The 17155-nt window shown below is 38.0% G+C and overlaps 1 protein-coding gene across 1 annotated transcript in view; it reads left to right on the top strand.

The window, feature by feature from the left end:
- Positions 1-17155, top strand: part of GSL8 (glucan synthase-like 8) — a 102222-nt gene that overhangs the window by 12781 nt on the left and 72286 nt on the right. The window contains exons 8-12 of the mRNA XM_089167276.1: positions 5180-5277; positions 5473-5590; positions 5855-5980; positions 8892-8968; positions 9078-9156. Coding sequence (XP_089023402.1) covers positions 5180-5277; positions 5473-5590; positions 5855-5980; positions 8892-8968; positions 9078-9156 — 498 coding nt within the window. The remainder of the gene's footprint in view (positions 1-5179; positions 5278-5472; positions 5591-5854; positions 5981-8891; positions 8969-9077; positions 9157-17155) is intronic.

Raw genomic sequence — 17155 nt, 5'->3', positions numbered from 1 at the left:
GTTCTTATAATTAGCTCAATTCTGGGATGGAACTTATCTTGAGGTAGATAGATGACCATGGTGTTACTATGAGGAGGGGGAGTAATTAGACATATCACCAGGAGGGGATCTTCGCTGGTGAGGCATGGCTGATAACACCTGTGGTGTCATTACGTATGTATGTTTTGGTGCTTCACCATGATAATTTTCCATGTACTGTTGACCATCGTATTTACCAAGGTGTTGCCAAAGCATGGCTTAGGTGACGCCCAAGTATCCTTACATTTCTCGAGGGCTGGTTGCTTTATTGTGTCGTGTCTTTACTATTTATATTGGTCACAAATCCTGTATTGGACCTTATTTATACCTAATATCATTTTAATGAACGATTAATCTCCGATATTCCATTTATTTGAGAGATTGTTTATGTATAAGCAAATTATCCCTACTTGAATCCAATAAAAATAGTTAAAAAATAAAGCTCCAAAAGGAAAGAGTCAAACCCCAGTTCAACAACAAAAGCTGGATTTCCAGCAGTAGGTGAAACTTTTAACTCTTTAATAAGAGGATTGGATTGGTTCAATCAGCAGGAGAATTGGTTATGAAACAAGTCTCCCTGGTAGTATCTATGCTTGTGACTTAGAATTTGCGACCAATCACAATGCATTGTTCATGAACAAATGGAACCACCCTCTTTGCAACCCACCCCTCCTTAGTCCAATTCTGCGTCCCACCCTAGTTCAGTCCCTTTCCACCACTCTCCTCCACCTTGGAACCACCCTCTTTTGGCCCACCCTCCTTGGTCATCACTGTCATCCTCTCCCTCCCTTCTCCCCAATGCCGAGTTTCCTTTACAGTAGACTCCCGCTCCCTTAGTGGATGGCCAGAAGACGGCCTTTTGCCCTGCCGGTGTGTGTGTCATTGAGTCTTCCCATTGGAGCTGCTGCATCGTGGGACACTTTCTAGGCTCTTGTGCCCCCATTTCCTATTGTGAAAACTTCACTAAGGAAGCAATGGAGGATTGGGCAATCACGGGATGGGTAGATATCACAGATGATGAATCAATTTCTGTTTATTTTTTTTAACCCCTTAATCCTGTCACTGTTTCTTTGTTAGTGCTATCTAAAATGATAATGACTGATGAATCAAAAAATTTTAATTGGAACAACTAACTACGACCAGATCAATTTGTGTTTTTTTTTCCTCCTCGTATCTTGCAAAAATGGAAACCCCCTAATTGAATTAAAAATTGCGATGAGTGTTTGATGAACATATTGGGCCTAAAATGTACCTTTCCCTGACTTCATCCCAATAGAGTGGCGTCCGACACGCCTTCCCATATAGGGCATTGAAAGGGGCTATACCAATGGTTGCTTGGTAACTGTTGTTATATGCAAACTCCACCAGGGATAGATGTTCATCTCAGCTCCCTCCGATGTTTAGAACACACGCTCTCTAAGCATGTCTAACAATTTGAATGGTCCTTTCTGATTGTCTGTCCATTTGGGGGTGATGGGATGAACTAACACCGCACCATGGAGATATACCTTTTAGACCACGGCTTCTTCCTCTTTGATTTCTCTGACGATGAGGACAAGCTATAAGTTTGATCGCTTGCGAATGCGGTGTGATGTGGTAGAGGAAGATGAATAGACAATTGCTTGATATTTGGCAGGGCTGTGATCTGAAATCTCAAATGTTGTTCAGTTGCAACAGTACGGACTTATGAGGATGTGTGCAGATTGGCTTTGAAAGTGGAAGGGCAGTGCAAGAGAAAGGGCAATAGTTTTGGGAACAAATTCGAGAATAGATTTCCAAACAAATCAGGAAATTCGGCAGCAAGTTCAACACCATCTGTGTCATTTTTTCGGCATCACTAGCTCTAGTCCTTGAGTTTGTCATGGCTTAGGTCTCGGCCTTAATGCCTAACTCTCTCTCTTTTTCTTTGCTTTTGCTTAGGGGTAGTTGGCTTAGGTATTGCTCTGCTCTCCTCTCTTGGTGTGATCTTCACCCCCTCCCCCTCTTATTCTTTCTGTCTTTTGGTTAATGAATTTTTATACATAAAAAAAATGGTACTGGTATGATCCATCATGTAGATGCTTTAATCCTCATCGAAACCCTAGTTCTTTTTCTCCTATTAAGTAGGGTCTCACAAATTGGAATAGAGAGCATATTTTACCGTACACAACCCAGAACCTTGAATGACTCGAAACTGATTCTTATTACTGCTCTGATCAGACCAGTGACGTATTCCACTGGCAAGGGTAACCATGGAGAAAATTTTCGACCAAAATTTTGGTGGAAACCTAGTACTTTTTTTTTTTTAAATTTCGACCCAAGGTTTCAGGCTTTATGTGACCTCCATTTCATCTAATTTCTTGCTTTCTACCTATTTGAAGCATAATAAATACAAAATAACTAGTATTTTGCCCCAAAAAGACCACTCAAAAGTTATCATTCAAGTGTATTAACAAATGATTGGTTTCGAACAAGACAAGTACAAACTGTATTGCATACATACATAGAATTATCAACATACATGAGTTGTTGATAAAATGGTTATATATACAAGAAGTCAACAAAATACAATGACCAACTAGATCAAGTGATGGTGTCCCACATGTATTAATTTCAAGCTCATATATCATGTATGCATATGTATTTTGAAGTTTAGAAAATATTTTTAAGATAAAAAAATAGTTGCGATAATCAAAATATAAGTTTATCAACACACAATCATAGATCAATAGTCATGGACTAAACCTAAATTAATTTCAAAACAATACAAGATCATCAAGGCTTGAAGAAAATAAAAATGAAAAAATAGAAGTTTGAAACTGTTGGGTATGGCTCATGCTTCACATTTTGTTGCTGACGAGTTTCCTTTGTAGTTTGGCTTAGGCCCATGAGTAGCTGTTGTGGCTTAAAAGGTGTTTGAAGGCAAAAAAGGAGCAAAATAGGTGTTTGAAGGCAAAGTAGTCGTGTTAATTAGGTGAAAATGGGATAGAACTTCACAAAAAACCGAGGAAAAACAAGTTTTAGTGTTGAAACCTGCTAAATTTAGGTCGAAATTTGCGAAATGGTCGAAATTTTGAACTATAGGGAAATTCTTGTAGATTCGTTTCGTTTTCAATTTTGCGGTTATTGAAAATTTTTCCATGAGGCTAACACCAGCTGTATAGATTTGCTGCACTGGTTCTTCAGAGTGGGGATGACATGCTTGTAAATCATCTATCGGAGATCTCAGCGGATGCAAAATTCATCATAGTATGGGGATTTGGATGTCTCAGAGACGAACAAGTCCCTTATACAACTTAGATATGAGTAGAAAGCAAAACAGCAAGCCGGTGAGCAGGAGGAAGTGAGAGAGAAAATTGTAGGAGTGGGAAAACAATTCATGGCTTGTTCGGCTGTTTCTGTGGTTGGTGGGGCCGAACTGTTAGAATGTGTTTATGACTTGATAGAAAAGAATGCAACTGCGGTACAACTTTGTTACATTCATGTAAATCACCTCCACAGTTGTCTTAAAGGATGAACCCAGTGTGGAGTATTTGACAACTTAGGCTGGAACAAGTCCCTTGTATAACTGAGAAGGTCCAAGATAGGGATGGATGGAAAACAAAACATTATACCTAGTTGCCATAACATTTATGTAAGTGAAAGATGGTTGGGATTCTATCTTACCTTTGTTTTGGTATACCTGCTCATCCCATTCCACAGTTTGATAACTGTGATGGTTGGCGGTCGTTAAAGAATCCTGAGAGTGATGGAAATGACTTTATATTAAAGAAAATAGATAGATGAGTGCTTCAAGGTGATAAGATATGTCCTACAGTGCGTATTATGACATGGGTTGATAAAAGATATGTCCCTAAAGTGTCTGTTTAAGATGTGGTATATGCTTACTATAGAGGTATTCTGTATACTTGTCTTGCTCTGCCGTATATTTGTTTTATTGTTGCTTTGAGTCTGCTGCAGGGCTTACATGTCTTCTTGTCTTTGTGATGTTGTAAAGTTATGCTATGGATGGTTGGGAGAAGAATGAATATTGATAGGATTGGTCATATTTGGTCATATTTGCTGTAGTGTTGGGTTTCTGTGGCAGCAGCTTGAATGGCTGAAGTTGTTCTTGGGAGGAAGAAAAGAGAACCATGTGGTCATACAACCATGGCTATGCCATTGTGTCTTACTAGTAGCCAGAACTAAAACTTAAATTCTGTTTGTCCATTTGTTTGCATTAATTGGCCCCAATTACTACCTCCGGTAAGACACTCAAAAGAAACTCTTATACTAAAGAGTGAGGGCCAAACCCCATCCTCCATCTATTTACTTATGTAGCCAGGACATTGAACTAGACTGAAAACAGATTCAACAACTTAAAAAAAGAATTTTCCTTCAGCCAAAAGAAGAATATTCCAAAATATTATGAATTGAACTGCTGGTTGAAAACATCCAGAGTGGTTGAATTTAGGACTTAAAATAAAAACCAAGTTTGAAATTAAGAATACCTAATATCGTATACGACCTTTTTATCTATGGTTTAGGCCCATAAAAGTGGCTTATTACAGTGAAAACCTATGGGATCGAAGACCCAACATGTGCAGAACCCAACTGTCTAGACTTAATCCTAAGAAAAAAAGCACATTCGGTGATGAATTTGCATCACGTTTGAGGAACAACCTACTTTTATTTACTTGTGTATTTACCATTTGACCTATATGACTTCACACCTGAGAATCTTTATTATCACCCCCCGTTTTACTTCTCTCTCTTAAAATGCTTCCTGCCATTCTAGCTGTACTTGGGTGCCTGGGTCATCTCAAGTTAGTTTTATCTATTCATTCTCATGTTCTGTTCTCATGAAGGCATTGATGCTTTGAATCTTAAAATACTTGACAGTTTGGATTAACGAGTACAAATATTAACAGGATAGAGAAGCCTAAGTTATATGGTCTATCATGTGATGTGCCTACTGATTTTCAGATATGTTTAGGTTTTGGCAGTATCTTGGCAGCCTAGCTTCTGATTTCCTGCTTATTGTTATGCAAATTTGGTTAATAGTTTATTGGTGGTGTGATACTTTTTTATGTGTGTTAGAAATGTTAAGCTTTCATATGCAAGTATATTATAAAATGTAGATACACTATGATGCTTAGCTAACTCTAATCAATTCTTTCTTATTTTTCGCTTTCACATGCAGAAGATAGACGAGAAAGCTGTCACTGAGGTTTTTCTGAAAGTACTTGATAACTATATCAAGTGGTGCAAATACTTGCGGACTCGTCTTGCATGGAATAGGTAGTTCTGATGAATTTGCACCTAACTGGACATCAGGAGTAGGTTACAATATGGGCTTCAAATCCTTGATCAAATTTCAGGATGGGCTGGGCCAGAATGGGATCGCCTTGCTTGATATGCATCCTTGTAACTATTTGTGTTTTTTCCCCTTCTATACTCATGGCACTGACAAATTTCCTGCTATATTGTTTGCAGTATGCAAGCAATTAACAAGGATAGGAAGCTTACCTATGTTGCTTTGTACTTCCTTATCTGGGGTGAAGCTGCAAATGTTCGCTTTCTTCCTGAATGCATTTGCTATTTGTTTCATCATGTAAGTATCTTAAGTAGCTGCTTGGTCTGCCTCAAGGTGTTTTTCATTTCCCTTTGTTTGATAGACCGTCATCCTCCAAAGTCTATTAAATGACAATGTATGTGACACACATGCACAGTTGTATGCAATATATGTGATTGGTTCCACTTGTGTCTGACTGGATATTTCATGTTAATCTTTAACACACACCCTCCTAGGGGAAGGGGGAAAAAGATGGGTAGTTGATGTTGGTGAAGTATGTATTTATGTAATGTAAAATTACAGATGGCGAAGGAGTTGGATGCAATAATGGACCATGGTGAAGCTAAACCAGCTGCTAGCTGTCTGAAGGATGGTTCTGTGTCTTTTCTTGGACAAGTCATTACTCCTATTTATGATACAATTAAAGCGGTTAGTGCATTCTTCAACTTAATTGCCTATAGTGGGTGTATGACTTGTCTGTCAATCAAAATATCAATAGTTTTCATTTAGTATTTGAGAGATTAAGCATTCAGAATTGTCTTACTTATCCAATCGTAGATATCCTATGGGGAGTTTTTTAATTGTGAAACTCAAGACACGCAAGGAATTTTGAAATGGATATTTGGTAACTTTATGGTCTCCTTGGGTTCCTGCCTTCCTGGTATCATCATGGCTGTTTAAGTGCTATGCTTCTTACTCATCAGAATTCTGGCCATTGTGGGAGACGTGTTATATGTTGTTTGTGTACCAGTATACGCATATTTTGGGTAACCTGTTCTGCTATCCAGTTGGAATACAAGGTTCGGTTGCTGTAAAGCTTGCATTTGATCAAGGTGAAATCAAAATATAACCGGATAGAAAGCAACATAATCAGAATTCTTTTGCATATGGTCAGATTTTATGGGTTGCGCTTGGTTTCCATTATTTGATTTACATCCGGTTTATAGTTCGTTTTGTGAAACAGTAATGAGGACAAACTTAGCTTTGAAAGTTCATATTTTCTTTTATGCTTCCCCATTTCTCCTGTTTTTCTCTACCTTTTCCTATTTTCTGCTTTGTGTAACGCTATAATGTCATCCCATCTTTATCCATCTTTCTCTCTCTTTCGAGTTCCTGGTTCTTTTGTGATTTAGAACTGACGGTTTTATGGTGCAAATCAAATTGCAATAGAAAAACAACGAATGAAATCAAAACAAAATCATTATTGTGTAGTGGTATGTGGTGTGGTTCGTCCATTAAAAGTGGGTTCCTTCAGTTTTGGTTCCATTTTACACTTTTAGTGCAAATGTTGTCAATATTGCTTTCAAAATATTTTTTTATATGTCAAACTAAATAACAATTTTGCGGCACTTTTGGTTCATTAGAAATGATTTTTCATATTAAGTTTTATGAAATTTTTAGAACCTCATGAAACTAACCTCATGTTTTCTTTAGAGCTAACCTCATGTTTTGTCAATCTCATGTTTTCTTTTTTAAAACTAACCTCCAGTTTTGTTCGTGTTGTCAATTTCAATTTTTTTTAATCATATTTGAGGTTTTTGTTGGTTACGGTGATGTTATGTTTTTTGTATTTTTCTTTTATATTTTCTTGTTTTATTTCATATATTTTTTTTAACCCTATCGTTAATTTTTTATATGTTTTTCCATTAAATGAAATGTTATATACGTGGTCATTTTCTCTTTGTTTTTATTCTTGAACCGGGGGAGGGGGATGACCTTTTTCCTTATTCATTTTTTAACTACTTATTCAAGTGGAGGGTTTTTCTTCTTCTTCTTATTTATGAGTGATATCTTAAGTAATTAAAATGATATTAGACATAAATAGGGCGGGATTCAACACTGATATAGACAGTTGAAGGCTCCTTGTAATAAAGTGACCAATTGCTTGGCCCTCAGACGAATGCTTGGATGCCTATGTGATGCATTGATAACCATTGCACCCCCTACTAAATGGGATTAGTATCTGTAGTTTTCATTAAGGCATTTTTTTTCATGGAGGAAAACAACTGGTTGACTCTTTTTCAGTTGCCTGACTTTTGATAATGTCAAGCAGCATCCTGAGGCTGGCTATTGCTTCATGGTCCACAAAACTTTATTTACAACTCTATCATCCAGAACTCAGCGTGATTTTTCTGAGGGAAGACCTGGCAAAGTTTATTTAATCCATACTCTGATGGATCTTAGACTCCAGTTTGGATTGAAAAGAATGCTAAATGTTCATGATGTCAGAATGTTTTGTTGAAAAATGACTTTCTCCTTATGCATGCCTGGCTTTCTGAAATGTTTAGACCTGCAAACCCTGATGACTCCAGTACATGTCCAACCTAAAAGCTGCCCACTTTAAAATAACCAGACCTTACTTTCTGTGAAAGCTTGGCACTCTGAATCTGAGATGCTTACCTTACCTCTTGTTTTCCAGCTTGTGCTCATTTGGATTGGGGTGGTTTTCCATCCTAGCCAACACTGGTGGGTAATCAATTCTGAAAATCTGTTGTAGGTGTAGAAAGGCAGGTCCGGTGGGAGCTTGAATGCTAGTGAATCCTTTGGAGATTTTGAACTTCCTTTTCAATTAGCCGGAGTGTTTGGAATCAAAAGGCTTTAAACTAAGTAGAATGAAGATGAAATAGCTAGTTTGTAACTTTAGTCATGATCAGATAAACAATGAGGTGATGAAACTTGCTGATAAGGAGATTCCTCAAAGTGATTGCTTTAGGTACCTTAGTTCAATCATAAATAAAAAAGTTGATATAAATGATGATGTTTTCCAAAGAATTAAAATAGGGTGGATGAAGTGGAGAGGTGTGTCCAATGTCTTTTGTGGTCGATGTGTTCCTTGAATTCTCTAAGACCATCGTTTGACCAACTATGATGTACAGTGCATGGTGTTGGGCTATTAAAAGGCATCATGTAGATAAACTCAGTGTGGCAGGAATGAGGATGCTAAGATGTATGAGTGACAAAACTAGGAAGGATAAGATAAGGAATGATCATACTAGAGTTGGTTTGGGGGTAGCTCCAATAAGTGATAAGCTATGAGAAAGCCATTTGAGGTGGCATGACCACGTTTAGTGAAAGCCTGTAAATTCCCCTGCACAGAGAAATGAGATAATATAGATTGAAAGAATTAGAAGAGCTAGGGGCAGACGTAAGATAACACTAGGAGAATTAGCGAGAAAAGTTATGTATTGCTTAGGCCTTGTATCTAGCATGGCCTTAGCTGATTGGAAGGCACGATTCCATGTAGCCGACCCCATTTAGTGGGGATAAGGGTTGTTGTTGTGGTATCTCCAGCTGGTTTGCGTTAGCAGTTTCACTTACATTTCATCTTCTTTATCAACAGGAGGCTGATCATAATGACAATGGGAAAGCAGCACATTCAGCATGGCGGAATTATGATGACTTCAATGAGTTTTTCTGGTATGGCCATTTCTTGTTGATAATTTTGTTGGGGGCTACGAATAATTTTGTATTTAATTCATATTATATTATGTTGCAATAATTTTGTTGTTAATGCCAACATGTGTAGGTCGCGTGCCTGCTTTGAGTTGGGATGGCCATTGAGAGAGGAATCTTCATTTTTAGTAAAGCCTAAGAAACGGAAAAGGGTTAGTTTGAAAATCACCGTTGCCTTTATCTTGTCCTATGTTGAGAACTTGTATGAGTTTTCATGTTTTAAGATGTTGAGGTGGAGTCCAATTATTTTCTGGCTTTTCTGTCAAAGCTGATCTACATATCTTTATCCTCAGTTTGGTCCAACTTTTTTTGTGTATTTTCCTGGGTGGATTATTTCCGCATGAAGATAAGCTTAGCTGGACCGGTTGCATTTCATAGACTTCTTGTCCACACTATCTTTTGTCATGTTAATTTGCAACCTAATAAGTTTGCTGACATGGAACTTAACGCTCTAGATTTTTATTTGTTCATTTGTTTTTAAAATTTAACTTTGATTCAGGAGATGATAGCAACAAGGTTAAAATTCAATACTGTAGGTCTATTAGTTGAAATAAGACCAATCTACAGGGCATGCTAGCCATCATATGGCTCATAGTGGCAACTGGCAAGCCTGATATTAGGTGGATTTCATAAGTGACTAACTATTTTGCAGTGGTAGGTTATTTTTTGTCTTCAGGGTTAGTAATTGGAAGTTGGAACAAAGTTAATAGGTTACTCGATGGTATTTGCTCATGAAGGTCTTCTGTATTTATCTTTTCATTTTATTTTGATCGCTAATTTTTTTTTTAAGTCATTCATTTCATTGCATGATTTAATACCCCTATACCAGTGGGTACTGGGCTTAACATAGTAGTTGGTGTTATTAGTAATTTCTAAAATTCAAAAACTGGATTTGGATTTGAGTACAACCCTAAAACTCAATGGGGATTAGGCTTTTTAGTATAGCGGGGACTTGAGGGGAAACTTTGTCTGTGCAAGTGAAGCTTATGGCTATGGGTTTGATATTTCAGATTCTTCAAAGCTCTTTTGGGTAGAATTCTCTAAGAAAAATAATATGTTGTATAAAATTGGAAGCAGAAAGTTGAACGGAAATTTGTCTAATTGAAGTTTAAGGTTATGAAAGCATCAAACCCGGTTTCAGAATCCTATCACGAAACTAGCTAGAGCTTATTGGGAAATGTATTATTGAAATTTGCTTTGTTTGAATTTTACAGTACCAAGAACCATTACATTGCTTATAGCTGCTTAATCTGATAACTGTAACATGTTTAGTGATACTAGTTCAATTTGTTTAATTTGCCAAAGGTAGATCATGCTTCCAAAAATTATCGAAATTAAGTTCCAGTTTGAGACTGGTGGAAACATTTACCAAGAAGTTTTTAGCGCACTATCAAAAGGTTTTGGTTAATGGTCTAGACAAGTTCAAGTTCTCACAACCAGCTACAAGTCTGGTTTGCAGGTCCCAGTCTTCCCTAATCACCTTCTCTTGCAAAAATTCTTATTTTGGTTGCCAAAATAGGACTCAACAATGATCTCGACTGATTCTTACTGGAGAAATTTATGAACAATAGTAACCTTGACTTTCTGCAATCAGAAAGAATTAGGTAGAAACAGTAAAACTAAATGCAGTATTTTATGACAGCAAAACATAAGCATAAGAACTCATTCTAGACACTTCAAGAACTAAAAATTGTGTTCTGAATTGCACATTAAAAGTCCAAACAGCTATATTATTGAATGCCAAAAACATCCACTGTCACCATTCTAAAATTGTCTTGAAGAACAGAAAGAATAACAACTTTTTGTCTTGTAACTAATTCTCATTTTGTCATTAATAGAACTACAAAATTTCCCCTCAATTTACATTTGGTATTGCAAATCAATTGTGGGATACTGCTTATGCTACTCTCGAACTTCCAAATCTATAAGAGTAAGCTTTATCCTTTTTATCATAATTTTCAATTTATGCTTAGATTATTTCCCAAGGTTCAAAACATACCGAACATGCTTAAAGTGCATTCTCACCCTCCTTGAGGGTAAACGTAGGGCTCAAGGTATTGTAGTTCTAGATTGGTAGGAGACCAACTAGAAGCCACTAGCCAGCGGTCAAGGATCTCTTATGGAAATGGTAATTTGGTTTGGTCAAATAGGTGATATTTGGTCAAATTAGGTTTGGTTTAAGTTGGTGTAGGGGCATTAAATTGATGAGCCATACGATGAAATTATGGGAGAGAATAATTGAAACCTGTTTGAGACACTTAACTACAGTTATGGAGAACCAATTTGGGTTTATGCTGGGAAGATCTACAACGGAGGCTATTTACCTAATTAGGAGACTTATAGAAAGGTATAGAGAATGTAGGAAAGACCTTCACATGGTATTTATTGACCTAGAAAAAGCTTATGATAGAGTCCCTAGAGCGTTAATTTGGCAAGTATTAGAGAAAAGAAGTGTTGCAAGTAAGTATGTAGATATAGTTAAGGATATGTATGATGGTTCGGTGACTAGTGTTAGAACAGGGGGGGGGGGGCAAAGTAATGAATTCCGATAACAGTTGGGCTACATCAAGGGTCAACTTTAAGCCCATATCTATTTGCATTGGTAATGGATGAATTAACCAAAGTCAATCAAGATGAGGTCCCCTGGTGTATGCTTTTTGCGGATGATATTGTGTTGATTGATGAGACCCAAGTGGGGATTAATACCAAATTAGAATCATGGAGAGTAGCTTTGGAATCAAAAGGCTTTAAACTTAGTAGATCGAAGATAGAATATCTAGTTTGTAACTTTAGTCATGATCGGACAAATGATGAGGTGGTGATACTTGACAATAAAGAGATTCCTTAGAGTGATTGTTTTAGGTACCTAGGTTCAATCATAAGTAGAAGAGGTGATTAGAGGATGAGATTTCCCAAAGAATTGAAATAGGGTGGATGAAGTGGAGAGGTGCGTCCGGGGTCTTATGTGATCGGTGTATTCCATTAAAGCTTAAAGGAAAATTTATAGGACTGTTGTTCGACCAGCTATGATGTACGGTGCAGAGTGTTGGGGTGTTAAAAAGAATCATATAGATAAACTCAGTGTAATAGAAATGAGGATGCTAAGATGGATGAGTGGCAAAACTAAGATGGATAAGATAAGAAATGATCATATTAGAGTTGGTCTGGGAGTTGCTCCATAAGTGATAAGCTTCGAGAAAGCCGTTTGAGGTGGCACGGCCACGTTCAACGGAGACCTATAAATGCCCCTGTACTGAGAAGTGATATAATCCATATTGAAGGAACTAGAAGAGCTAGGGAAAAAGGAGAAGTGGTGAAAAAGGATATGTATAGCTTAGGCCTTGTATCTAGCATGGCCTCGAACAGAACTGATTGGAGGGCAAGAATCCATGTAGCCAACCCCATTTAGTTGAGACAAGGCTTATTGTTGTTGTTTAAGTTGGTGTAGGGAAGTCAAAGGTTAAATTAAGTTTTGATGTTGGTTAGGTTAGTTTGGGTTTTTGAAAAGAAAAAAAAAAGGATTATAGGGTTTCTAATGGTCAGATGAGGGAGCAGCTTGGATTGGGTTTCCTGTTGAGTGAGGGGAGTACTTGATCACAATCGGGGTGTGGTCGTGCACTTGTTTTGTTCTGTGGTGAGTTCAGGGTTTAGGAAAACTGGAAAAGGTCCGGAGATGGCTTTAGGGCTATAAAGGGTTGGAAGAAGATTGAATGGGTTGGGGATGTTTTGAATTTACTGTTGTTGAAAGCTTCTGAGCAGCAGCTTGGTTGAATGGAAAATCTTGAATAAAAATTGAATGTTGCACAAAGAACACCAAAGAAAGCTTTGAAAGAACTGCCAGGGATCAAGCCCACCAATCCCACCGGTGCTGATATCTTACAAGACAATCTCTCGCTGGTTGAACTGGTTCGATTTAGACATAAAAATTAAGCTATATTTGGAACTAAAACAACTAATCCCATACCCAACCCTGTTTTTGAGTTCTGTAACCTATTACATAGATAACATGTCCCATCAAAGGCCTGTTTGGAACTCAAATCTAGACTTACTGTTTTGATAATGAATTTGCATGACAAAACCAATTCTATTTGGTTCTTTATAGTGTAGGCTTGTTTCTGTCCCAGAACCAAAAGATCTAAAAGATTCTGTTATTGAAACCTTATGAAGATAGGGCATAGTCCGACAACTTGCCAAGACATTAGTATTTTGGTGGACCGAAACAAAACCACTTGTGACTAAGAACAATCTGGATATGGATGTGGGAATATAGCAAGTACGCAACATGTTTTTCTCCTCGGTAGGGGATCAACTACAACAATTTGTGTTTCATGGTGTTCTAACAAAGTTTGGTGAGAACAATAAAAGCCAGACTTATGGTTGACATGACATGGACTTTAAATGTCTGAATGTACTGAAGAAAATAAGGAGGGACTTTTAGACATACTACGATAAGGAAAAGACAACTCATGATGCTCCATTTGTACGCTTAAATTCCTGGCAAGAAGGCTTGCAGTTGGGAACCATATGTTGCATTGTAACTGGCACTGGATAGGAGAAACATCACCAGCAGTGGTAATAGCAGCAATAGAAGTCACAACACCGTCAGGATAATAAGTCTAGAGTTTTTCACAGTTTACCCGTTTTAGTGGGGTGAAACTTCAGGCACCCGACTTTAGTGCCAAAAATTACAAGTTACCCACAATTACTTGATGTAATGATCGAATTACCCTCCTGTACTCAATCCTTAGGTGGGTGACCCTTCAACCATCTTCTTCCTACACCTTGCCTGAAACCGCCCACCACCGCCCACCACCGCCCACCACCGCCCACCACCGCCCACCACCGCCCACCACACACCCTCCCCTTCCCGGCGACCGCTGCCCGCACCTTCCCCCCTTGCTGGAAATCACCCACCATCGTCCGCTTTCTCCACCACTGACACGTCTGGTTTGTCCATTCAAGAGGTTCAATTTTTCCACCATACTACCATAATAAAGGATCTTAAAATTCCCGTTTGCTTGTGTCTAAAAATGCTATGCAAAGTGCATGTGTTGCAATCAAGTAGTAAATAGTAAGTAGAGTATTGATCCCACAGAGAATTTTATCGTTAAATCTCATTGTATAAAGAAGACTAATTTAAACAAGATTGACAAAATTACTTTGTGATTAATGAACTAAATATTTTGAAGGACAGATGAATTAAACTAGAGATCCTAAATGGAGAGCACACAATAGAAGGACTATAATAAGTGGTACGAATAAATTTGGGCTGTGAATGCTACAACAATGCTACAGCACGAGGCATATCAAAGAACCTGGAACAAAATTGCACACGGGTATCTTCCAATTCACATATGCACTAACATCCTATTTCAAAACCCTCATATTCCTATTGAGAATTGAACTAAGGATGCAAATTACGCCCGAGTTCCAATAGTGGTTACATGAGACAAATGAGTATTCCTACCCTACCCAGTAATTAGCTAAACCTACATAAGGATCAAGCTAACTCACGCTATTCAACATTGATCTAGCTCTAATTAACTTTCCAATTAATTAAAACCACAACATTCACTCTGATGGTCATTCAATAAATGAAATTACTCAAAAACATGAATGCTGAATACATTGATAAAAAACTGTGCTACAGTAGAGCTACAACAAACTGGATAATCATAGCTCAAATCACAGGTTCGGGTACTCTTATCATCCAAACAAAATAAGAAATTAGCTCATATTAAAGTTCAAATACTGAGACATAAATGCAGCCATTAACAGAGTTCAGCTAGAATATGAAGAAGTAAGAAGTATAAAACCAAATAGAGAACTAGGAGGATGCTTCCACAATGCTCTAGCAACTCTTCCTCATGCACGAGCTCCCTCTCCGTCTTTGGTTCTGTTCTCTTTCTTCCCGTGTTTAGTAGCTCCTTCGCCTCTTTTTCAATTCCCTCAAACTTTCCTTAAGTGATAGGGTAGAAATGGATTGTAGGATTAGAACTTTTCCTTCTGATATCAACGGCTAAGATCCTTCACGTAATGACAAGAGGAATATCTAATTAGTTAGCCCTTTTCAGTAATTTCACTAGGTGATGCCACGTGTGTTCAATCTGGAAAAATCATGCTACTGCAGTGCTGCAGCATCTTTATAGCAAGCTGAGAAGACTTGTTCTTTGTTTCTCTTTTATGTTTCATGTCATATCTTCATCCTTTATGCTTCTTTTCCTTCAATGCCAAGAAAAAGAGGGCTGATCAATTCCATGCATTAATTTAAGGGAAATTCATGCCTAAATGACATAAAAGACCTTTACGAGATTACAAAAACTTAGATTTACTAAAACAAAATTTAATGAGAATTAACATTAAAACACTAAGAATCACTACTTCAACAAGCTTGCGAGTGAGGTATCCAACATCTGATGTTTGGACAACAATATCCACAACCCCCTTATGGGCTCCGTAGCAAGAAATGATTTATTCTGTTAAAGAGGGTCCTTCACGTAAATTGGTTTGAATAGGTAAATCAATCAATTGCCCTTGGGGATCCGACATTAATCCTCTCATCCCTACTAATTGGTGTACCTGAGATGCACTGGATTAGAAGGGTCCGTCATCCTAAAATTAGGATTCATTTCTTGTCGCAAATATTCACTTGTAGCATAGCATATCTCAATGGATTGACGTAATTTTTCTACCGTGTGTACATTCCCATAATGATGGTGTTTTTCCAAAATCAAACTTTGTTGTTCAACATTTTAGCTAGGGCTCCAAGTTGTTCAGGAATAGTGGCATTCATTGAGTTTCTCGACCCTTTGCCTTAGGATTAGTTAGTTCTATTTCTCGATGGGGGCAGGGAAGGGGTATAACTCAGCGGTAGAGTGTCACCTTGACGTGGTGGAAGTCATCAGTTCGAGCCTGATTCTCCCTAAACGCAATGTAAGTTTTTCTATTTTGACTTGCTCCCGCGCCGTGGTCAAATGAGAATGGATAAGAGGCTTGTGGGATTGACGTGGGGGAGGGGTAAGAATGGCTATATTTTTGGGAGCGAACTCCAGGCGAATATGAAGCGCATGGATACAAGTTGTGCCTTGGAATGAAAGACAATTCTGAATCCACTTTGTCTGCGAACAAGGAAGCTATAAGTAATGCAACTATGAATCTCATGGAGAGTTCGATCCTGGCTCAAGATGAACGTTGGCGGCATGCTTAACACATGCCAGTCGAAAGGGAAGTGGTGTTGCCAGTGGGGGACGGGAGAGTAACGCGTAAGAACCTGCCCTTGGGAGGGGAACAACAGGTGGAAACGGCTGCTAATACCCCGTAGGCTGAGGAGCAAAAGGTGGCATCTGCCAAGGAGGGGCTCACATCTGATTAGCTAGTTGGTGAGGCAATAGCTTACCAAGGCGATGATTAATTGCTGGTCTGAGAGGATGATCAGCCACACTGGGACTGAGACACGGCCCAGACTCGTACGGGAGGCAGTAGTGGGGAATTTTCCGCAATGGGCGAAAGTCTAACGGAGCAATGCTGTGTGAAGGAAGAAGGCCCATATATATACACACATATGTATATATTTTAAATCAAATTTTATTCTACAAAGCCTTATATGAATTTAATAGTTAGTCATTTCGGAATCAGGAGTCAATGAGTCATTAAATGGATAAGGCACTTATTTGGCATCACACTATCATTGAGGTAAGTGAAAATGTAAAAGTACAACTTTCATTTTCATACTTATAATTTGATATAGTTCATTGTCATATCTTATGATGCTTGACAAGATGGACTTATGTTTGTGTTCTTCTTTTGGATAATCTTTCACAATTATGATTCTTGAATGCTTGTTTTTTTTTGAATGAATGTGATTTATGAATGTTTGTTTAGATTGTAATAGAAATTTATCAGTTTAAAAGTAGTTGTATTGAAAAAAATTGATCCAACTGCTTTGGTTGCCTTATAGCTGCCTAGGCGCCACTTTTTCACCTAATCGCCTAGGCAGAGCCCCAACCGTTTTGGTCACTTTGCCGCCTTGACAACCATGGTTGAACATTCTTATGTTATTCTGTTTACATGTGAAGGCATATTTTTTCCTCTCATCATTTTGACTTTATTGCAGATGTTTCTGTGTTATGCTTGTACTCAAGTCTTTGATTT

Source organism: Hakea prostrata, chromosome 8, assembly GCF_041222555.1.
Source record: "Hakea prostrata isolate BN-2017 chromosome 8, UWA_Hpros_2, whole genome shotgun sequence".
Taxonomy (NCBI): Eukaryota; Viridiplantae; Streptophyta; class Magnoliopsida; order Proteales; family Proteaceae; genus Hakea; species Hakea prostrata.
The sequence above is the reverse complement of the archived record's forward strand: the minus strand, read 5'-3'. Positions and strand labels throughout refer to the sequence as shown.